The 24,767-nt window shown below is 26.0% G+C and overlaps 1 protein-coding gene across 2 annotated transcripts; it reads left to right on the plus strand.

Moving 5' to 3' along the window:
- The first annotated feature begins 321 nt into the window (after positions 1–321).
- On the plus strand, positions 322–24,719 carry LOC107442402 (alanine aminotransferase 1). Of its 2 annotated transcripts, XM_043050565.3 has the most exons (15): positions 322–460; positions 4,350–4,656; positions 7,368–7,457; positions 8,814–8,922; positions 11,627–11,757; positions 11,867–11,980; positions 13,850–13,979; positions 15,471–15,550; positions 15,710–15,843; positions 15,954–16,062; positions 16,780–16,845; positions 19,217–19,372; positions 21,628–21,740; positions 22,673–22,762; positions 23,467–24,719. In XM_043050565.3, coding segments are annotated over exons 2-15 (1,602 nt in total). In that variant the 5' UTR covers positions 322–460; positions 4,350–4,377; the 3' UTR covers positions 23,468–24,719. The 2 variants fall into 2 exon arrangements, with proteins under 2 accessions (XP_042906499.2, XP_087023749.1); XM_087167623.1 differs by lacking the exons at positions 322–460; positions 23,467–24,719 and having other exon boundaries at positions 3,972–4,656; positions 22,673–22,763.
- The last annotated feature ends 48 nt before the right edge of the window (positions 24,720–24,767 follow it).

The following is a 24,767-nucleotide window of genomic DNA, read 5'->3' on the forward strand; positions in this document are numbered from 1 at the left end:
CTGGCTGTATTTGCAATCAGTGTTTTTTTTAATGATATAAATATATATATATATATATATATATATATATATATATATATATATATATATATATATATATATATATATATATATATATATATATATATATATATATATATATATATATATATATATATATATATATATATATATATATATATATATATATATATATATATATATATATATATATATAAAATAATAAAAAAAAATTATTTTTTTGCTTTTAGGAAAACTTTTGGTTTAAGAATTGAAAAAAAAAAAAAAGGACAGCAGATAAAATTAGAGTTGGGTATCTTGCCAGGAGCTGAGTTATACTTCAACAAAAGAAAAGCGATCGATCTCAGACTTTGTCATTCATTGTTTGAAACATGATCTGAATGGTTGTGTAAAAGTGATTAGCCGAGCAACTACTTCAGACGAAAATATTATCGCAAAAGTAAGTGATTTTTCATTTGAGAAGCAATTTTCTTCGCCTTAAATCTCTAAATCAACATGAAAGTGGATAGGTAAAACAGCATAAACTATATCTGTCTACTCCAGAATAACATAATATCCATATTTGAAATCGCACATAATAGTATGGATTAAAATTTTTACCTTATTATTATTCCTCTTCATGTTTTCTCAGCTTATGAAAAATCAGAATACCAGAATGGTTAGCGGATTAACCGCCGTTAGTGTGGATTGCGTCACCAGTGGATAACAAAATAATTCACACGAGATTCTGATCGTTTGCATGTTTTTTTATAAATTATCTGTAGACTTAAATTAAACAATTGTTTTAATTCGAACGGCCTGACTGCGCTACGCTGTGTCAGAGCTTTAACGATGTTATAATATTAGATACTCGTAGCTAGCTAACTAAATTTATGTCAAAGTTGCTTTGGAATTAATCACTCGGCTATGAATTAAAAGGTAGATTTTCTTTCATTAATGTCAAACAATTTAGAGTAGCCAACGAAATGAGTCTTTTTTAAAAATTAGACTTTAGATAAAAGCTAAAATTTAACATTCGCAATTTTTGAAAACGTTAAAGTGTACGGAAATGCCTTGATTTTTCACTAACTAACGGAAATCTAATGAACAAATGGGTACTTATCCATTTAAGTATAAAAAATGGCTAAAACGCTTATTATTTTAAATTGCTTCTCGAAATTCTATGATAATTTTATACTAGTAATAAAGAATCCTGTAAGTTTTCATCCTTAATTAAAATTAATTTGCGTTTTCCTTTTAAATTAACAAGATATGTAATTTTTTTATTTTTAAAATAGATATTTATGAGAAAGCTAGAGAATGTCTAGTAAAAATTAAGAAAAATGTTTTTAAAATAGAATCTTTCATTTAGTAAAATTGAAAAAATTATTGTAAATATTAAATCTATTGGAAGAAAAAACTGAAAATCGGAGTTATAACTGAAAAAATTTACTTTGATATTATTAATTCGTTTGATATTATTTGTTCATTGATATTATCAAAATGCGAACAATTAGTAGCTGTTTTAAAAAAGGAAGCTGATAAAAGTAATTTTAAAACTACTAGTTAATAAATAAAGATAAAGTTGCTATTTTAAAAACTAAATAACTTTTAGTTAATGAAATAGGGATATACATTAGCTGATTAAACATACTTTTATTTTGTAATTATGGATATTTTTTATTCAAATTTTTTTTCTTCCAATGCCCACCTGGAGAATGACCTAGGTCATACAGGTATCTGAAGAGCAGATTTGTTGACCACTCTTTCAGGGGTGCCATATTAGGTGGGTCAGCGTTGCTCCCTTATTCAAACATAAAACATTAAAAACGAAGTAATAAGTGCGATTAAATAACTGCTGATCAAACTCTAAGCGAATTTTTTGTTTTCAATTTTATGCTATCTTTATATTTTAATAAAAAGACCCCAGACATTGATAAAGGTTTAGGTTAAGAAAGCTTTAAGACATTATCAGTTCCATTGCTAAGTGCAATTTCATCACAATACAATGAACAGATTAAACAAGAATGGATTTAAAGTTTTATTTTCTTTCTCACTTTCTTTCTTTTTTTTCTTTCTTTTCCTAACTTAATATCTAACAGTTTACAAGTCAGCTATCAGTTAGAGTACTTACATATTTCTTATTTGTGAAGAAAATATTTGTCAATAATGAATTAATATCAATTATATTTTAAATAACAATCTCACCAAGTCTTTAGAAAATATCTGGTATCTGGATTAAATGATAATATATCTGGATATCTGGATTAAATGAAATTAATTTTAGAATTATGCTAAAAATGTTATAATTATTCAAATCCTATGAATAGAAATTCTCATGCGTATTATTTTTCGTACTGTCATCATTTTGTTTCTTCCAATACCTTAATATCTGCGAATTTTACAATGAAAAACGTTATTATGAAATTAACATTTTTATAATAAAAAAAAAATTATTTGAAAATTCATTATGGAGAAAAATAAAACCTAAATTTTTTCTGTTTTTGGTAGTTTGAAAACAAAAAGGGCTGTAGCGAATTTTACATTTAAAAATAATGTACACATTTTTAGCTTTCTATTATTGCCTACAAATCAGTGCCGGATTAAGCGTACGCAGGGCCCTAGGCCATTTAAATTTTTGGGGCTCTCAGATAAAAAAATTTTTTTCTTATATTTTTTACTTTCTCGCTATAGTACTGCCCTCAATTTTTTTTCGCTCAAATCAAAATGACAAATTTGAACTTAAAAAACATTGATAAATCTTATAATACATAAACTATAATAATACTTATAAATAATTTCTAAAATAAGTAACAAATAAATATGATTAACATTGTGTAAAAAAATTATCTTATTTTATTAATATATATTTGAAATTGATTTTTTTTTCTTTAAAAATCCTTGTTTTTCTTTATTTTTAAAAATTTATTTTCAAAAAATCCATTTTAAGGGGGCCTCTAATCATTGGGGGCACCAAGCCATGGCCTAGTCTTGCCTAATGGGTAATCCAGCACTGCTATAAATAGTAGCATAACATTTAATATTTTCAGACTAAAAGTCACAAGACTTTGCCGAACTGTGCCAATTTGCGGATGTGTTCAGAAAAAAAAAATTAGAAATTGCTATTTGTTTATAAGTTTTAATAAAAAATAATAATAAATAAAAAAAAGGAAAATATATATTTAAAAAAAATATAATGGGGTTCAAGTTTTTTCTCTAGTACTCTTCTCAAGTATTTAAATTTTTTTAAGAATATTCTTAGAATATTCTAATGACATTAATATTATTAGTTTTTCTACTAGATAACTTTTCGAATGCTTTAGATTTTTAAAGATCTGAAGTGTTCTGTTTCAGTGAGACATTTTTCTTCTCATTAGTTTATTTTTATTGAAATAGTAAATGTTCAGCAGCATTCATTTTTTTAAAATTATCTATTATACATTTTCTTGAGCATAGGTTATATCTACTTTGCAATGATAAATATTATTATTTTTTGTCAAAAGATTTTAATAATTAATTAACTCGAAGAAATATTTTGTTAAATATTTTCTTCTAAAAAATTATAATTTCGAAAAAAGAAAACTTAAAAAACAAAAAATTATAATAAGTAAAATAAAACATAGCTAATCGAATTAATTTAATTTTACAGGAAAAAATTCGAATTCCTTCGGTATTTAAAATAGGTTTTATCTTCTCAAAGACGAATTTAAAAAATGAAAATTATAAAATAAGCTAGAAATTTTATTTTTTGAAAAGTTTGTTTCAGTACATTCGTATTATATTTGATAATTCAATAAAAGTCAAATTAAAATGTTCTGGGAAAAGTTGTTTCAACATTAAGAACAACTACTTTCATTTCACCGTTTAGTTAAAATTAAATTTTTATTGAAATCTCTCCCCAATTAGGTGAAAATCCCTGCAGGGAAAATTAAGTAATGTGTAGCGCTGTGATCGTGACATCACATCACGTTAGCACAAACCGCGTGGCGACGTTTTCTCCCGGAATCTATTTTTATCATTTCTAGGTTTGGTCCCTGAGAATCAACGAAGTATTTTCCCTGAGATATTTACTTTTCTATGTGGACATGAGGTTTAATCATGCCCCGTCATAAGAATTACTGAACCTCAATATTTCTTATCTACTTCATCTTACTGATCGATTTTTCCGAAATAAACATCTGATTGAGGGCGGTAAAATTTGGAAACCTGAACGCTTTGGCGAGAATCGTAAACAACTCATCGAGGTGAATTTTCTTTTAAAATGATGAAGTACATTATTGTGTTTGTGTGATTTACTAGTCTTCTTTTGACTATCCATTGTTTCTCATAGCTTAATATTTATTGAATAGTTTTTAGTGCATAGAAAAACTGGATTAAATGAATATGTTTGCTAAAAGTAGTATCAAACCTCGCCTGCTTCGGCGCAAACTCGACATGGTTTTGGCGCATGTGTATGAAGACTTGGCACTGTCCTCCAAAACAACTGAACACACTACTATAGTGAGAGGAACTGCAGCTGGTTTTCAAACAAGTAGCAAAATGGACCGGAAAACTGTGACTTTAGATAATATGAATCCTAATATAAAATTAATGGAATATGCCGTACGTGGTCCTCTAGTAATACGTGCAGGAGAAATTGAAAAAGAATTACTAAAGGTTTGTTATCACACTGGCTGTGTTGTTATCAGTGTTTTTTTAGTGATTTAATTTCAGTTACATTTAGAAAGTAATACTTATTTGTTACTTTAATTTCAGTATTTTTAAATAACAAATTTAACTTCTTTGCCATATTTTTCTGGTTTTATCTGCTTTTCCTTTAATTATGCTTTTAAGTGCATCTCTCTGTGATATCTCCCCATCAATCTGAAAAACTTGTTTTTTGCATTATGTAGTTTTTTAAATGTGGTTTATTTCCTGTTTAAACTGGTTAGATTTATGCTAACCAGATTTAAGACAAATTGATTTTGTGTGCTTGTATAGTTGCTTAATTATTTTGTTGACATTACAATCTACTCTGCCTCTTTAGAAATGTTTATTTTACCTTAACTAAAAAGACTCTTAACACTTTATTTATAATGTTTTATTTCATATTTGTTAAATTGCAAAAAAATTAAATATTTTCTTACTCATATTTTGTAGAAATTGACTACCTATTTTTGTAATATTTTGTTGTTGTGTATTGAATGTAGTTTTTAAAGAGTTATTGATGTAATTTTCTTATTTTCTGCTTCATTTCCAGTTTTAATATTGAGATATTAAAATAAGAGGAAAAAATTTACAAGGTGTTAGGAAATTAGAGATTTGTTATCAGACCTTGAATCCCATCAATTATAAGTGTATAAGTCTTAAAAGTTATTGTGCAATTAAAAATACTATTAAGAAAACAATTATTGGTTACAAAGTTGTTAAATTTGTTAGTGACATTTTCTTGTGTGGTATTCATCATGATGCATAATCATCGTATATGCATAAATGTAATAGCTTTTTAAAGAATAAAATTGAGGTTTTATGTTCAAAAATAATGATAGGCATCAGCAGTATTTTTTGTAAAATTATGCTGTTATTGTAATATTAGAAATGCATAGATAAAGGTCAAAATCCTAAGATATGTAAATATTAATAATTTTAATTAAAAATGTAATAAAAAAATTAGAGACATGCATTGTGTCCTGAATATTCTTTGTCAATCCCTTAATTTGCAAATTAATTGTGTAATTTGAAACATTATTTTAATTTTAAAAAAATTAAAAATTGGATTGCAAAGCTGTAAGAAGATTTGTTTGTGATCTTTTCTTATGCAGTATCATATTTTTAAGTTGTAATTATTTAAATTTAGTATAATTTATAATTTGAGGTTTTATACAAAAAAAGTGATAGGCATTTACTTGTTATTGCATTAGGTTAAATTATACAATAAATAAAATTTTAGCTATTTAAAAGATGCATAGCTAAAACTACTAATCAAGATCCTAACTAGATGTATTAAGATTAAGTAATTGACAATGCAAGAATTCAATCTATGAAAAATGCATTTTTATTTAAATTGCTAACTCTTATATAAAGTCTCTAAATTACCAAAATTTATGCCAGGAATCAAATGTTCACGATCATTGTAGGGATATTTCCCTATCGTGTTCCTCCCAAAATCCGTAAGGCAGCAAATTGGTTTTGAACAAAAGTTTAAAAAAAAAAAAAACACGTAGAGGTTTGCCTGGGGTGGCTATGAGTGATACCCTTTGAGTTGGTCCCTTTTTGTGATTTTTTTGTTAATTTCTCGTGCTCCATTGCCCTGTTATTGCCAAGACTTGGCGTTTATTCAGACACAGATTGCTATACGGAAATCTTCCTACCATTATAAATTAAGATGCTTATATCTTTCTTTATGATTTTGATCACTATAATATATATATAAAAAAAGTTAACAAATGCTATATTTGTATGACTGTATTTGTATGTATAGTGAAACCTCTCGGGAGCTAGCACTCTCTGTTCCACAGTAAAATGTTCGTTAATGAGCCACCATTGACTTCAAAATGTTATCAAAGGTACATGATTTTTCCCGAACAATTTTAATTTTTGTCAGTACCATTATCTTGGAGCGGAAATGCCATTTGTGTTCGAGTCTTGAAAACCGGTTCGATGAATAATAATCAATTGTGTCAATAAAAATGACCACTACTGATATAATTATGTGTAAAAAAATTTACCAATTATGAATGATAGAACTCTTTTATAATTAAATGATCAATTACGTTTTTTGTTTTAGTTTGCATTAAATTTTATACCATAAAAATTAGATAGCTTTGAAAAATGACTTATTTATTTTGTTTGATATGCTTGGTTTTTTCTATAATAACTTTTTTTTCTAATTTTATTTCCAACTCTAAAAATAAATTATTGATAGTATTATCCTTAGTGCACTCTGACTGCAACATGAGGTTGTAAATCTCTTTCAGAGATTGTCATGAAGAGCTCTCGAAATAGGAGCCTCACACAAATATTTTGAATGCATTTTAATCTAATTTTTGATTTCGTTAATATTTTTTGTTTTGATATTTTTTCTTGTTTTCTTCAACGCAAAGTCAATGGAAAAAATTATGTGTCTCTCAAAAGTGGTCATAAATAAAGGTCATTACATAGAGGTGGTTTTTCTTGGAGGTTTCACTGTATTTAATATTTTGTAAATTTAATTTTTATCTCGTGTGTATAATTTTATTGTATCTATTTAATTTTTCTCAATTATAGTAGTAAAGGTAATAAAGGTTTATTAAGCTTTGTTAATGTAACTTAACTGTGTGAGAAAAATTGAGATTTTTCTTTTATTTTAAATGTAAACTTTTTAAATGTTTTAAGTTTGTTTATTTCAGGGTGTTAAAAAACCTTTCAATGATGTCATCAGAGCTAATATTGGAGATTGCCATGCTATGGGACAGAGACCTATTACATTTATTAGACAAGTAAAAAGATATTTTAAACTTTCATTTTTTTGGCTGAAATTAATTTTAATATTTTTTTTATCTAGTGTGAATTGTTATAAAATTAGTTTTTACACACTGTTGAAATTTTTTATGCTTATATAATTTGAGTTGGTCATTGTTAAATAGGAAAACAACAGTTTGGTTCTGAAAAACAATGTAACTGTATTGTAACAAAATAGTGTTAATTGAAAACCTATCAAAGCATCCGAATATTTATCATTTCAGGCTATATATAAATTATTATTTTAGTAACTATACCTGTTAACATAAATGGGGACAGTTACTTATAAATACTTAAAAAAAAAAAAACTGCTGAATACTTAGAATTCATAATTAATCGTTTGTTTTTTTAAATTTTTTTTATGACTTTGCATATTTCATTTTATATTAAGGTCTTTTATTGTTTTTTCTCCTTTATAGTTTAATGAAGATAATGTTGTGAGATATTTAATTATTAAATATCTCAGAATTACACTTTGAGTTTTAGAATTATATAATACTTTTTTTGAAAATTACATGCCAGGGCATATGAAAATTCCGATCGGGCATGTATTTTTTACTCTTATATGTCAGACCAGACTTGTAAATATTCTACCATACCATAAAATACTGATTCACCGTTCCACAAATTTCAATGAAAATCGCAAAAATATTGGATAAGGTTAAAAAATGTTACAAGAGGAGAGGAAATATTTTTGGATTTTTTTTTTACCTTAATCATTATAGATAAGAAAGTAATATAGAAGTTTTCTAATATTAATTTGAAATAACATGTTAAAGGGCATGCATTTGCAGATAGTACTTCATAATTTTGATATTATTTAGTTACTAATGTTCTGGTTTTACTGAATTAATGTATATTTTTTTGCTAATAATACCCGAAACAAGCTTATAAAAGTTTTGATGTAGATATGTTGTTAATGCCATTTTTGTGACTGAATAATAATTACATTCATATGTTTTTGTCAATATGCTATTGAAAAAAATGTTTAAGCATGTTAAAGTTTACATGTTGGGGCATGTAAAAGTTTGCAAAAGTTACACAATTTTGGGCACATATTTTGGTTAACATGCCTTACAATTTAATGTGTAAAAATTTTAAGATATATATAGATTTAGTATCTGTTAGCAATGTAATTATACTAAAATGGAACGAATATTTAAACCTACCTAATATTTACCTACCTGGAATTCTAAATTCAAAAAAATTTGTGTTATATATGAGCAATAAGTGATCGTTTTAGTAATTTTAAATTTAAACAATGTTGTGCATTAAAGAACAGGGTTGAGAATTTAAGAAATAACTTCGGATTGATGTGCTCTGTTTTCTTTTAGGTTCTGGTCTTGTGTACAAATCCGGAGTTAATGAAGGATGCTCGTTTCCCAGAAGATGTCAAGAAAAGAGCTCAAGATCTTTTAAAGGGATGTGGTGGAGGCAGCGTTGGTGTGTATTTTATTTAAGTATCTGATTTAAGAATAATAGACGCTTATAGTGTGAAGTCTTGCTATATCAGTTGTGTTGTAAAAATATGTTGCTGTAGGTTTTACAATCTGTTTTGATATGTGTTTAACATGTTTCTTTTTGATTTTATTGCTGGAACCAAATTATTTCATGACATAAATTCGATGTCCTACATCGAAAATAATTTTCTAAATTCTATTGCATAATTATATTTGTTAATAAATAAATAGATAAAATAAAAAAAATCAAATATTTAAGGAAAAACATCTTAAAACTAATTCAGATTATTCAGTTCAATTTTTTATTAAGGAATTGAAATCTGTAAATGATAGAGCTATTACAGTTAGCTATTTTTTATTTCTGAAATAATTTCAACTCTTTATGTATGTAATTTAATTTCAGTGTAAAGGATTAAAATGAAACAGAAAACACCTCCAGTTGAGAAGCCAAATTATAGAGGTCTATATTAAAAGCCAAATTCTAGAGACATATTGTTGAGCTCTTAGCAATAACTTGTTTGACTAACAGCTCCTATAAAATAATGTTGAAAATTCTACATCAGGTCCGAGTGCATAGGTTCTTTATGCTAAAGACCTTATCTTATATGGTAAATATTTAGGAAATCTAGAATTTATTGATGTTATATGTTAATAATCTAACAACATAATGTTTATAACGTCATATATATTATATGCAAACCAGGGATGCACAAGCTTATTTAGATAGTAGTCCTAAAATTTGGGGAGATCTAGTCTTATGCTCTTTAGCCTAGGCCATATATTTTCAATTAAAGCAACTTTTCTAATACAACAGCTGATGTCGTTTGTTATTCCATAGATGCAGTTTTATTTAACACCTATTGTAATGTTTAAACTGAACTTTTCATTCCAATTATAGTGATCAAGATTTTGTTTAATTTTTATTTCTGATTATAAGGATACCACCCCTGAAGCAGGTAGGGTAATTTTGCATCGAATCAAGCAATAAAAGTAAAAAGATTTGTTAGGTCAACAGTTAAAGTTTTTTCATCTTTGGCATGTTTTTTAAATCTGCTTCTGAAAAAAAAATGAAGCTTTAAAATTTTAAAAAAACTCAGGTAAAAAAGTAGCATATTCATGTAACTAAGTACTTGATTTGTTAAACTAGAAGGTGAAGTAGTTTTTTCTATATGATCCTATATGAATACCATCTTCAAATTTGTCAAAAATCTTGCTAAAAAAATTATATAAAATGCATTTATTTTAGAAAAAATAAAAATTGTAATTTTTTTTAAAATTCTAAGTTTATAACAAAAAATTACTTAAATACTTAGCTGTGTTATATATCTTATAGAATGGCTTTAAGAAGTGAATAAAATGTCAGAATAGTTAGCTCTATATCTCAAATACTTCTAAACAGCTGTTTAAAAATTCTAAACCTGGAGAATTTTCTAAATTTGTATTACTAAAATAAAAAAAAAATTTTTTAACTATATTTTAAAAATTGGTTGAATTGGTGTGTAAGAACCTAGGGTTTAACATTTTTGTGCTTTCAAAACATTTTTCCATTGATAATGAGTCAAGGGATAGCTAATGTCTCAAGATAATTCAAACCACTGTTTCAATCAGCAACCAATAAGCATGAAACATCTCAAATTCTTTGTGAATGAAAAATGAATGAATTCTCTATTTGGAGTCAAAGTGCACAGTATTCACATTGATCATTATTTTCTTTAAATTAGGCTTTATATTTCTCTAAACATATGCTAATTTAGCATAAATAGCTATTTGTAACCAGTTTAATGCCATATGCTTACAACAGAGATTCAAATTTTTTGAAGGATGCGTACCAAATAATGCTGCAGGGGTGTTTGTGGTTCAAAAATTTTTTGCTAGAAGTTTAAGAAATTTTGAGTTGCCGTTTACAAAAATATTATGAAGATTTCAGCAAAAGAAAAATATTTGGTTTAAAACATATATTATTTCAAAGTTTCATATTTTACCTTGATATTTCTCAAGTTTCTGTCAATGTCATTTGGATAAACAAGTTGCATTTATTATAAAGTTATCTATTTGTTATAATGATTTGTAAACATTTATATTTTATTCTATACCAGAGTTTTATAATTAAAATGTTTTTAAATTGTATTATTTAGAAAAAGATGAAATTTACTTCTTTAATATAAGAGTATTGTTAATTTTTTTCAGAGGGGTGTGTAGAGTAAGCTTTCACATAGTTTCAGAAATTTTTTCTTGAGCCTGTCAAAATAAGTCCAATATTAATGAATTATGAGTAAATATTTGTCTCAGCTGTTGTACGATGCTTACATCGTAATGTTCATTTTTGTTAAAACCGCAAGAGTTGTTATGTCGAGTGTTGCCTGCATAAGATGGTAGGAATTAGATACATAATTTTATTGAGTGTCTAAGATCATATTTTAGTTAGTGAGGTCATATCTGGTAAAGATCCTCAGGTTGACCTGTCTTTTCTGTGACATTTATCTAACAATTATATTTAGTTTTTGTTTCAAATTTCACTTTCCTTTTTAATTTAGTGTTAGGTCAAGTTAGTCTGTAAAAAATTATTCAAACTGGCGTTAAATTTAATTCAGCTAAAGCTTTATTTTTATTTTGAATGAGATTTTTAGTGGTTGCAAAAAATATTGGTTACCTCGAGATTTCACAATTTTGAATTTATATTCTTACAGGATCTTACACTGATAGTGCTGGAATCGAACTGATAAAAGAACATGTTACCGAATACATAAAACAAAGAGATGGTATACCAGCAAATATTAGTGATATAATTTTAAGCACGGGTGCTAGTGAAGGTGTAAAAGTAAGTTAACTAATGTTTATCTTGTTCATTAAGTTAATAATTCTTATCTTCTGCATTAACAATATTTCTTAGGTATGTAATTAAAAAAAAAAATTTCTCCATTTTTCAGAGTATATTGAGTCTGCTTAACTGCACAGTTAATGGAAAACCACCTGGTATTATGGTTCCAATTCCTCAATACCCTCTTTATTCTGCAACAATTGCTGAATATGGAATGCATATGGTGAGCTATAATAATTATTTAATTATAACTTACTATGCAATTGTTTAACTAAGAATACAATCATATATATGGATATATGCTATCTAGAATAAAATACTAATATATATATATATATATATATATATATATACTTAGCCCCCTAGTATTTTAATAAATTTATAATTAAACCTGGTTCATTTATTTTTTTATTTTGGTTTTAAGAGAGTTGATTTTAAAAGTCTATGTTAAATGTTGTAAGTTTTAATATCTCTTTTTGAGAAACATTTTTGCACCCAATTCAAAACTAATCATTCTTAAGTTTTTTTTTTTTTTATTGTAAGTTAAACTATTTCACATGAATTTGCCTTTTGCCATTTAGGAATGGCATTCTATGACAAATGAAATGTATTTGAATGGCTTTCAAAAATGTTTAGGACCAAGAATTTTGTATTATATATTTAACCCATGTAAATGTAAATAGAAAGATGTGATTGCTTTTTGAGTTTTACACATAGTTTAATTTTTATTAATTGAATTTTTTTTAGAATTGGAAATATTTTTTTACAATTTTCATGGTAAATACCCTGTTAAAAAATTGTAAGGAAAATTTTTTATAAATTATAAATTTTTATAATAAGCTGAAGTGACAAGTGGTGATTTATGTTATTTGAAATTTAAATTTGTTGCTTTGTAATAAAAACAGACATTTATGGTGTAATTTTTCATACAGCTATTATGTATGAAAAAAAGTATTTCTGCCTTCCTAATTTTGGCCACCCTTAGTGTTTAAGTATATAGTACCCAAGTATTTTGATTGCACTAATGTTAGTATTATACTCAGGCTTTTTATTTGTCTGTGATGTGCATATCACTCTGTAATAGGGATCATAGCTGTCCTGATTTTTTTTATTTAATCTTAATATATTTTCTCTGGTCAATATTTTGGAAACTCTTTGAAGCTTTGTTTTCATGATTTATAGTTGAACTTTTCAAATATTTCTATGTAAAACTCAAATAATCTGAGGTCAACAGCAATTAAAAAAATTTTAAATGTTAAAATTGGAAGTGTTGTTCTTTAAATGCTAAATTTTAAAGAAAATTGCCTGAATATGATATAATCATGATTATCACAAGTTATACTGTAATCAGTAGCATAATATTTGGTGTTAGGTAATACTATGTATTCTTAGTCTTTCTTTTTTGTCAGCTGAACCTCCTAAAATCTTAGTTTTGATGAATTTAAGAATGTGAAGTCACCAGGAAGCATGTAAAATAATATTAGAATGCATGATAATTTGTAATAGGTCTTAAAAAGATATGAGAACAGGGGCTATAAAAATATTAGTGCAATTAGTTATTATCCTTGAGAATTAGAATTATAATTGTTGCCACTCTTGACTGTTTTAAATTATTGTAGAAACAGTGTAACCGCATGTTTTTTAATTATGATCCTACTATAATGTATTTTGACAAATCTAATAATGTAAAGTCACCTGAAAGAGCAAAAGTGAAATAACTATCTAGGTTCAGTGGTAATATTTGTACCAGGGCTAAAAATATTCACCAAAATTGTGTATTAAATAATAACAGCATAAGTAGGTACTTATTTTCCACAATTGAATTCTATTTATACAGATCACTTAAACAATAATGCTTTATTTTTATATCAGAGATCTTGCCAGGTTCAGTAGCTAGTAAATAATAAAAACATTTTTTTTTAAATGGTCTGATCTTTAAAAATAGTCTTATTGTTTTTTTTGTTTTTTTGAAAAATTATTTTGTATTAAGTTTTTAACTTTTAAATGCATATAGGTATTTTATGAATTCATATAGGTATTTTATGAATGCATATAGGTATTTTAAAAAGCAATGTTTTATTATTTTTAATAGATTAACTACTATCTTGATGAGGATAATGCTTGGGCTCTTAGCATTAAAGAATTGAAAAGAGCTCTTGATGAAGCTCGTAAAGAATGTGATCCAAGAGCTTTAGTGGTCATTAACCCTGGAAATCCAACTGGTAATTAATATTTGTGCTCTTCATTTCATTTTACGTTATTTAAAGATAACACTAAACTTTATCAATGATATCTGTATTGAATGATATCTGTTATACTTTGAAACCTAAGTATTAAAGTATTATTACATTCCTTTATTGTTAATATAATCTTTAACGATAAAGCTGTATTGTTATTTTAGAGCAAACTTGGTTGGTATTGTTTGCATAAAGCGTTTTTTTCTAATCTTTTTAAAATGTTTGGTCTCACCACACAGCCTATACAAGACTTTGATAACCCCTGTTGCACTTTTCAGAAATGAATGCTAGGTAATTAATAAAGCTGAAGAGTACCTGCTCTTAGTTTTTGAAAGAAAGAGACTTAAGTCCAGCAGTGAACCACCCACCACCCACTTAATGGCTTAAAAATGTTGAAACAGATCTGTAGCAGATAGGAGTAAACTGATGTAGATCTATAGTGTCAGATAGCGTTAGGTGGAGAGACTGCCTTGGCCTGTAATGGGCTGCAGTGCTCAAGAAAACAACTTTAGCCAAACAAAAAACTTGTTAGAATTAATTAAAAGTCTAGAATATTTTCTGAAATGTATTTAATGATTTAAAACATTCATTTAATTCGTAGTTATTGAGAGGTAATATCTTCAGAGAATTAACTGTATCTAGGGTTCACGTCAGTAAGAAGACGAAGCGACAATTGCTACCAAATGTTCTGCAAATGTCGCTAAAATCATAAGTGTGGGCGAAAAATTTGTCGCTGTCAAATATATTCGAAATTTACAAAATAGTACTAGAAAATAGTTTTCCTGTATTGAATTTGGTGTATTTATCAAAAATTTGTTGTATTCATTTTATTGTTCTAGTTCTTGGTATAAAATTCAAACGCATGATATTCAAAAGGAATAATTGAAAGTGTCTGGTGCAAAAATTTTTACATTTTAATGTTGAAATTTCAAATAAATATGTGTTCCTCTCCTTTGTATTCATATAAAGACAGTACATATATTCTTCATCAATAAAGTTTTTTACTTTTTTAAAATTGACTTCATAATAAAATCTTAGATGACTAATTCTTAGTATAATATTTTGTTGATTATAATTTTATTTATATATTTATTGGTCTGGGTATTTTAATCTCTATGTTGAATCTATTTACTAACATTATTTTAGCTTTTTTTCCACTTGAATTTAATATATACTAATATTTAATCATTATGGGGAATGAACCTAATTAGCTTTAGGGCACTATAGATGGCAATTAATAATTCTTGATGTGTACCATAACATGCACATCAAATATAGATGACAATTATTTATATATATATATATAGATATATGATATAGATGGCAATTATTTAAATGTAAAGTTTGATTTTTTTCCTGAAATTTGTCTATCATATTGAGTTTTTGGACCACTAAATGAATACCTAAGTTTTACTATTGGACCGCTAAATTTTCATTGCTGGTGTTAACCCTAACTTTATCATTTATTTATTATAGGTTCTGTTCTTACTCGTCAAAACATAGAAGAAATCATTAAGTTCGCTTATGATGAAAAACTATTTTTGATGGCAGATGAAGTAAGTAATTTTTTTAATAGTTTTTGATTTTTGCAAGAATTATTGCTTTGATATTTGAAAGAATTATCGAAGGAATTATGGCTTTGTTTTTATATCTTATTTTTAATTAGATTAAATTTAATGAATTGTTTTTACTTATCAATATTCAATTTTTTGAAGGTGTACCAAGATAATGTATATCCTGATAATATGAAATTCTACTCATTTAAAAAGATAATGACTGAACTTGGAGAACCATACAAAGATATGGAATTAGCATCTTTTATGTCTGCCTCTAAAGGATATATGGGCGAGTAAGAGTTATAATTTTTATTTCAAGAATTTACACTAATTTACTTTAGTTATGATATCTAATGTAGATTAATTTTATTTAAAAGTAGTTGACTCTTTTTCTGTATTTTAGATGTGGCTTGCGAGGAGGTTATTGTGAATTAGTTAATGTTGATATGAGTGTAAAGAAAATGTTACTAAAATGTGTGTCTGCACGTCTTTGTTCTAGTGTTTTGGGTCAGGTAAAAATTTATTTTGTTTCGTTTATTTCTAAGCTCTTTCTTTTGTAAAAAATGGAATTAATTTAATAACAAATTGACAAAAGAAATCCTTTGTGATATGATTTAATTAAAATCCCAAATAGTATATTTATCAAAACCAAGACAGGTTTTTGTGTTCCGACATGATCCACCTTCATCAGCTGGATAAAATGGCACAGATGATAAAAACAAAGATTATGCGAATTGGAAGAAAAAACAAGAAAAATGAAACAAATAAAGGAATAAAAACTTTGAAAATTGACTATTAAAAAGAGTTAAGAGTTAAAAATAGATCTTATTAATTTTTATTACAATTAAAATAAATTGATAATTAAAAATATTTCTCCCAAATATTGGATAAATATGGAGTTACGGGAATATCATTTAGTATTAAATTTTTGTTTTTTATGTTATGAGTCTTTCTGATATTTAGATATCCGTTTTTACAAATCTTTTTAAATAATATTGAATGAAATAAAAAGGAAATTGACTTTCAGTTTATCAATTTTGTGCGATAGAGTAGTATTGGAGTTTATTCCTGGCATGGTTTTGATGTTTCATTAAATTAAATTTAAGTACATGTTTTGTTTGGTAAATTTATGGATGTCCACATTTACAGTAATTTTTATGTATTCTAAGAATTATTATTAATTGGAATTAATATTAATTAGATATAAAATTAAGTTTTATCTTTTTTAGATAACAATGGATTGTGTTGTCAAGCCACCTCAAAAGGGTGATCCATCTTATGATCTTTTTATTAAGGTAACCTATTTATATGGATCATTATATTTTTAATAAGCTTAATCTTTCTTAACTACATACGAATAATAAAATAAAATATTGTTTGTTACATTGAATGGCTTTAAAGAGTATATCAATGTTCTAGTTCTGTTTAATTTTGTGCACCTTTTTTGTATTTTGATTAAAGATGCTTTATATTAAGTGATACAAGATTAATCAAGTTACCTCATTCATGAAACTGCGTGCTACTAGAAGAAATTTTTTAGATCTGATTAAATGCAACATAAATAATAGATTTCGATGCATAATCTATTATTTATGTTGCAATAATTTATTGTAGATACGACAAAGCTTTAATTTTAAATTGGATATAATAATTGAATAATTTACTTTTTTTCAACCCAATTTTGTGCAATTCAATTTAATTTTGCGACATGCGAGTCATATACATGCATTCGTACAGAATATATGTAGGACTCACCCTTTCTGAAGAGGTTAAACAATTGCTGTATAGACAAGTGAAGTATTGTTTCTGATATATAATTTTACATTGAATTTGAGGATATCAAACTCAAGTCAATAGTACTAATACTTTAAAACTTCTAGAAGTTTTTATGTCTCGAAAGTATAATTTTGTCTTCAAATATATCTTACACATGTGACTTTTTATACAGACAAATGATGTATTGTTTCTACTATATTTTTTTATGCTAAATCCTGTAAAGTAAAAATTAAATCAATAGAACTAATAGTTCTAAAGCTATAATGGTTTTTGAAAAGTATTAATCAAAAATTTTAAATTTCATTTTTTTCTAAAAAGTTAGTTTTGTTGACTTAGGATTGATTTGATTCATTTCGGCTTAATAGCCCATATGTTTAGATGGGAATATCTTCTCACAAATAGAAGACAATGTGAATTAAAATCTATCAAAAAAAATCACCTTATTACTTAAAAACTTGTTTTTATTCATTTGCATCACATCATAAACATCTCAAATTTTAACTCGTAGTGACGACTTATTACACTAAATGCTTATTTCTTTCTTTAGCATATTAAAGTACAATGAATTGGTGTCTATAAAAGCAAAATTTTAAGTTAATGAAAAAATGATCTGTGACTAATTCTTTCACTATTTTTTCTGAAATCTTTCAAAAAATTATCAGAATCAGCCATTAGTTTCTGAACACTTTTTTAATTGTAAGCATGTATTATTTATCACAAATTAATGATATATTTTTAAGTGTGGGCAATTTGAATTTTTTTTTAAATGCAGAATATTATGAACCTAAAATGCAGTTTTTAGGTTTCAAAAATGCATAAATGTAATATAAGCATTAATTCGTAGCAGGTGGAATATTTATTTGAAGGTTCGGGTTGAAAGAGGGTTCTAAGATCTGCAAGTACAGCCTTTAGATAAATTTCAAAATGTTATGCTCTAGTTTTTTTTTTTTTTTTTTTGTCTTTTTTCTATTCTGTGAATTTTTTTTTCATTTGAAGCAGTCATCAATAACATGCTTCAGAAGTTAGTACTTTTTTTATAATTTGATACTAGTACCATATTTTCAGGTATATAAGTCTACTTTTTGAGACACTAAATTGAATGAAAGTTATGGGGTCTAGTTAATCAGTAATACATTATTTGCATTCATTCCTGTAACATATTAACACTAGATTCATAAACGTGCATAGGATATACGCTATTGATAATCATTCATGAAACCATCTCCGAGGGTACTTAGAAGTTCATCTTTTTATTTCTTTTACTTGAAAAGTTACAAGTGTATTGAACGCTCTGTGAGATGAATGTTTATAAATCTAGTTTTAAATATTCTTTGGCTTAAAACATTTACTTGATCTGTTTTTAAAAAAAACATAAGAAAAGTTATATTCAAAACACACTCAAAAGATATAGCAGAAATAAAATTTTTGCTGATGGACCAAAAACCTTTAATATAGGTCACGTTGATTCTAGAAATCTAAACTGTCTCATCCATATTGAATTGAAATGATTAACTTAGCGATTGGTTCTGCTTGTTGTAATCGGTTAAATTAGTTTTTCAATAAGCGTGAATTCAATGGCCAATACCAAATACTTCATGTTAAATTTAAATGAAGAGTCTACCTGCACATTGGATAGACTTTTACACGGGAAAATATGTTAATTCCTTTTTTATGTAAGTAGATTTTAATTCTTATATGTAAATAAAAGAAAGATAAATGGATAACCCTGATAAATACAATTTGTCTTTCATTTTAAATCAGTATAAATGGACTTCTATTATTCTACAGTTGAACTTTTATACTTTATATGCATGTTTTTGCAGGAAAAAAAATTTATAAAATGTTTTGTTTTGTGGTTTTTTTTTGTAATTTAATGTTTGTGTATTTTAGGAAAAATCTGAGGTACTGAAATCTTTAAAGGAAAGAGCATTGCTAGTTGAGAAGACATTTAACAAGATTAGAGGAATGAAATGTAATGCTGTAGTTGGAGCCATGTATGCTTTTCCTAGAATAACTCTACCTGAAAAGGCTATTCAAAAGGCTAAGGTAATACTCAAAAGTTTTTATATGATTCTTTTTTCTTAGATTAATGAAAAATTTATACATTAAGTTTCTTTTAATTTAAAGTAAGAATTTTATAACTGAAAAGAAAAAGTAAAGCATATAAAACTAAACATATATTTTATTTGGAAAAAATGGGAAGTTGGTGCCTGCTCATGTCTGAGCCTCGGAAACATACAATTAATGATTTGTATTTCCATTTCATAAAATAACTGTGAAAAAAAATGAAAATGAATAATTTTATCACCTTAAAACTAATTTTAAATTTAAACAAAGTGAGACGAAGTACTAGTCTTCAGAAATAAAAGTACACGGTTTAAAAATCATAATTTTATTGCTAATACAAAGTTTTAGCTTAACTGAATTTTGCAACAAAAAAAACTTTTAGGAAACTAATATCCACATTTCATATCAAAATCTTCCTTAAATATTACTCAAATGGTGTGCTAAAATTTATCTAACAGTTTTTGAGTCATGTGAGTAAGATGACCATAAAAAATTTAGACCATGAAAATTATTTGAAAGAGCAGTAGAGAGAATAAACTTTTTATTTCTATATTGTGATTAACTTTTTGCATTTTCTTTGTTATTTTGTTCAGAATTTTGCAACATATTTTATTTTTTTACTCTGCAATGATTTTTCCCCCCTGCTGTGTCTTCTAAGTGCAATGTTTTCTATAAACCTAATTGCACGGTAGCGTGTTGTAACATTCTCTATAGTGTAACTCCCAACCTCCAACGTTATAACGTTAAACTAACACTCCAGTAAAACAATCAATTTAAATTAAATTTACTAGGGTACTGACTTCAACAAATAATCCGCGTATAATTTCTTATAAAGTAAAACACAACAAGCTTCTCACATTAATTTTTTAAAAACCTTTTCTATCTAATTTGGTCATTCATCGGTCAGTCAAAACGTTATGTTTTCCATTGCATGCAACTCACTTCAATTTTTTACCAATGAGCAATACAATAGGCTTTGTAGTAGGTCAAACTGAGAATCTAAAAAATTTTTGGAACAAAATACATTCATCAGACTATTAAAAAATGCAAACGGCAAGCTGAAAAAACTGTAAATATAATTTATCATCTAAAGAATATTTAATATTTTTATTTTCAGTATTACTTTGTTAAAGAACAGAAAGTTAAACAGAAAATTTAAACAGCTTTCTTTACAATTTCATTAACTGAGCACTGAACAACTTAATAGTTGAAGATGAGTATTTACAGGAAATTTTTATATTACTGTCGAATTGAAAAAAATAAAATAATCTCTATACGAAAACACAGTAAATATGCTGCTTAACATTTTTGTTAATAAGTAATTTAATGAATGATCCCTCAACTCACCATTTAAAAATTCTACATGATTACTGTATTGGTGATTGGAATCAATCATTTTTAAAATCAGATGAAAGAGCTGAATCAATAATTTTGAAACTATAAAACTCCATCCTACAAGATTTGTTACTGCTTTTGCTAAAAATAAGTATATGAGCACTTTATTAATCACCATATTTTTTTTTCTTCATAGAATGTCTGAATCCCTCAAAGTTTTAAATAATGAATTCTGTGGGTAAAACTTTATGCCTAAACGATGTAAATAATTAGTAGACTGTTCCTAAATCTGAACTATTGAATTTTACGATTTCTACTACATTGTTAATTAAAATGGAGCATTTCATCAAAAATTAATTTCTTTCGATTTGTCAAATTGATTATTTTAAGATCCACATTTGTATCAATATTTGTCTGTATTTATGATGGGGATGTTCTGAAGACAAACAAAAATAAAAAATAATAGGATAAATAGCTAAAAATCAGACCAAATAAGGACTATATATTTTTCATCAGGAAAATCAGGACTCATGAGTCCTGAATACAGAAAATAACAGTATTACTTCATATGATATTCTATAATGCTAAATTTGACTTTATGATCTTATGTTTTATATTTTTTATTAAATGTTTTTATTTATTTCTTACTAAGGCAAAGTTTGTTTTAAGTTGATCATAAATGTAAAAAAAAAAAAAAAAAACAGATGAAAAAATAATTTAAACTATAAATATATTACGCCAGTCAAGTGATGTAACAAATGGGAAGCTGAATCTTATTAAGCAAAAAATAAAAGGTTTGAAATTTTTGTCATTTTTTATAAAAGTAAGAATTTGTTTAAAACTTTTTTGAATTCAATGTATTTTTTAAATCAGTGAAATACATGCATATTTTATTTTAGTCACTTGGACAGGCTCCTGATTTTTTCTATGCAATGCAACTTCTTGAGAATACTGGAATATGTGTAGTACCTGGAAGTGGGTTCGGGCAAATACCAGGAACATATCACTTCAGGTAATTTGAAGCTCTTTTGCTCAACTTACTTAAATTCTAAGCAAATAAATTATCTAACTGAAATATCCTTTTTTTTCCAAGTCTACACATTAATATACTGCATTGTAATCATAAGAAATATTACTTTTTGAATTTATATTTTCAACAACAATGTTTATCACAACTTTCGTTCATGTTATTATCATAAATTTTTTGTGTGAATAAAATGGCTTTTATTTTAAAGGGCATAATTGGTCAGAATGTTTTTTTATTTTTCGAAAAAAAAAATTGGTAGTGTTTAAGTAATATTATTAAAGGTTCAGTAATTTATTTGACAAAACAATTTATGTTTTATGATGATTTTATTCTTGTATAAATTTTAAAAATTATTTATGCTTGCCCTTTATTTAATTTTGAGTTCATTGGAAATTAATTATTTTAAAATATAAAATTTGCTAACTAATCACGTTATTTTAGGATTCTATCATAGGATATGCTTGAAATAGTTTTTTATTATTTTCTATGATCATATGATAAAATTTCATACAATTTATTGCCAGGAAAAAAATACATGTCGCTAGAGATATTGATTGCTGTGGAAACAAGCTTTTCCATTTTATCAATACATACAGGTATCGATATGACACACCCTGAAAAATAAATAATAATTAATTGGTGAAATTATTACTGTAAAAATATTAATTTGTTTCATTATCTTTAATCAGCTTTAGCTTTGTCTTATCTTTTTGCGCCAATTCTCTGACAAATGTAAAAACCAAAGCTGGCTCTATGTTTCAAATTTTTGTCTAAGAAATGCTTAGATGGATATTCTTTAATAAAGGCCCAGTGTAAATGAAACATGCTATATTTTTATTATAATTCATTTAGCAAAATCGAATTGCTCGTAAGTAACTTTTATTTTGCCAAGTTATAAAAAAGTTTTGGTTTTGTAGGACAACAATACTACCACAGACTGATAAATTGAAAGCTATGTTGAAACGGTTAGAAGAATACCATGAAAAATTTCTGGATGAATATAAGTAGTAAGTTGATCATTCAATCTTAGATAATTTTAAAAATTAAAATGTTATTTCAAATTATCTTATTTCTACTCTAATAATGAATCGTTGTTTCAAATTATCATTTAATAAGTCATATCATATTTAGTTATATCATATAGGTCATATCATGTAGAGTTTGATATATACCATCATTTATTATAAAATTTAAATTTGCCTGTATTAAAATTAAAACTGCTTACTTAAAATTAAATAAAAAAAGGTGATAGCTAATTTGCATCTGACTTATAATATGGCAGAATCAAAATTTTTTATCTAATGTATAACTCTATTTTATAAATTATAACTCAGTAATAAATAATGTATGAACTCTGATATATCTTCATATGTCAAAAATTGTGAAGCATTAAAGAGCTTTGGTGAGGATACATAGATTTCATACTTTTAGATTCATCTTGCACTGTTACCAATACAAATTTTCAGGAAGGATTTTGTGAAATATACCTCCTTCAAATTGTTTTAGGAGAGTTAATCTGTTTATAAAACAAACACTATCTAGTTTAAAGACATCAAGTTCTTCACAAATTGTTGAGAGCAATATGGTTTTTAAAACCAAAAAACATGGCATGTTTGTGAGTGTCATTTGGTACCTTCTTCCATTCCAATAGTGTAATGAATTCATTTTTTTAAACATTAATAGAAATTTCCTATATGAATTTTTTTTTTAGGTTCTACAGCTATCTTCACAAGTCCACTCAATAACTGAGAATGGCTTTACATTACATTCATAAATGTTATCTTGTTGTTGAATGTGATTTACATTATTTAGCATGTTCTTTTGGAAAATCTGTTTTGTGTAAATGAAAGAAATATTATAAAGTCTGATATTTTTAGCTCGTGTAAAGCAATAGAGCATGTTTAAAGTTGGTGCTAAATAGAGATGACAAGGAACTTAATTAAAAACAAAGAAAGCCTCAAAATATGTTGTTGCCAGAGAATGAGAAAAATATTTTAATCTGTGTATATTCTATTTAATGGGTTGGATTTACCCATAGCCTGCATAAATGGTATTAGATATTCTTTATTTGCACTCAGCTCTCTAGTTTTGGTTTTTAACTTAGATATTTATCGATGTACCTTGTAAAATTGACTAGTAAATTCTTTTTTTTCAAAGAAAGTTTTATTTATATTTTGTAAACAAATCATGTTATGAAATGTATTTTATGATAAATGAATATAATGTGTAAGTGTCTTAACTATGTAAACATATAGATGCATCTTTAAATAGAACAATTGTTACTAAAATGGTTAAATATTGGGAGTAGTAGAGAAATTATTCCCTGCAAATTAATTTAGACAATAGCATAAGTTTAATAATGCTTATCCTATAATTTTTTTTAAAAATTAACTTTACAAAAGTAGAATAAAACATGTTTTCAATTTTAATAACCACCCTCAATTTTTTTTTAAATATTCATACTTTTAATCAGCTTTTTTTCCCCCACTGTTTGTTTTATATATCAGCCAATTTTGATAAATCTTTTATTTTCTGAAATACAATTTTAGTTCATGACCTCCGAGAGTTTGGCATGGTCTTTAATCTTAAGTACAAATTTTAATATTTTATGAAAATATATTCTTGTGAAATCTAATGAATGAATTTTTAAAGCATAAAAAATAAATTTCGAATCAAGCTCTAGCTTGATTTGTCTTCCTTCTTGTGATAGTTATTAATTTGTTTTTCATATGTTTTTTGTTGTATAATTGAGCTTAATGGTGATGTATAACATACAAAGATACTGATATATAATATTATGAGTCCACTTTCGAATGTTTGAATGATTCCATTTAGTTGATGTTTCTTTTATTGTTCAATATGCTATACAACATATTTTTATAGTATTTATTTCTATTTGTTCTTGTTAAAATTTATTGAGTTTGTATTAAATATTTGAAATAAAAGATGTATTTAAAAATTGAATTGATGTTGCATTTAATAGGGATATTGTGATTGAGAAGAATAATATTA

The sequence above is a fragment of the Parasteatoda tepidariorum genome, chromosome 1 (assembly GCF_982258835.1).
Source record: "Parasteatoda tepidariorum strain Cologne lab strain chromosome 1, Ptep-v5.0, whole genome shotgun sequence".
NCBI classification, from domain to species: Eukaryota; Metazoa; Arthropoda; class Arachnida; order Araneae; family Theridiidae; genus Parasteatoda; species Parasteatoda tepidariorum.

Excerpts from the sequence above, each read along its gene's own strand:
- LOC107442402 (XM_043050565.3), top strand. The coding sequence starts at position 4,378 with ATGAATATGTTTGCTAAAAGTAGTATCAAACCTCGCCTGCTTCGGCGC. Across the intron at positions 8,923-11,626 it reads ATGTGGTGGAGGCAGCGTTG|GATCTTACACTGATAGTGCT; the intron begins GTGTGTATTTTA and ends ATATTCTTACAG. Across the intron at positions 11,758-11,866 it reads GTGCTAGTGAAGGTGTAAAA|AGTATATTGAGTCTGCTTAA; the intron begins GTAAGTTAACTA and ends TCCATTTTTCAG.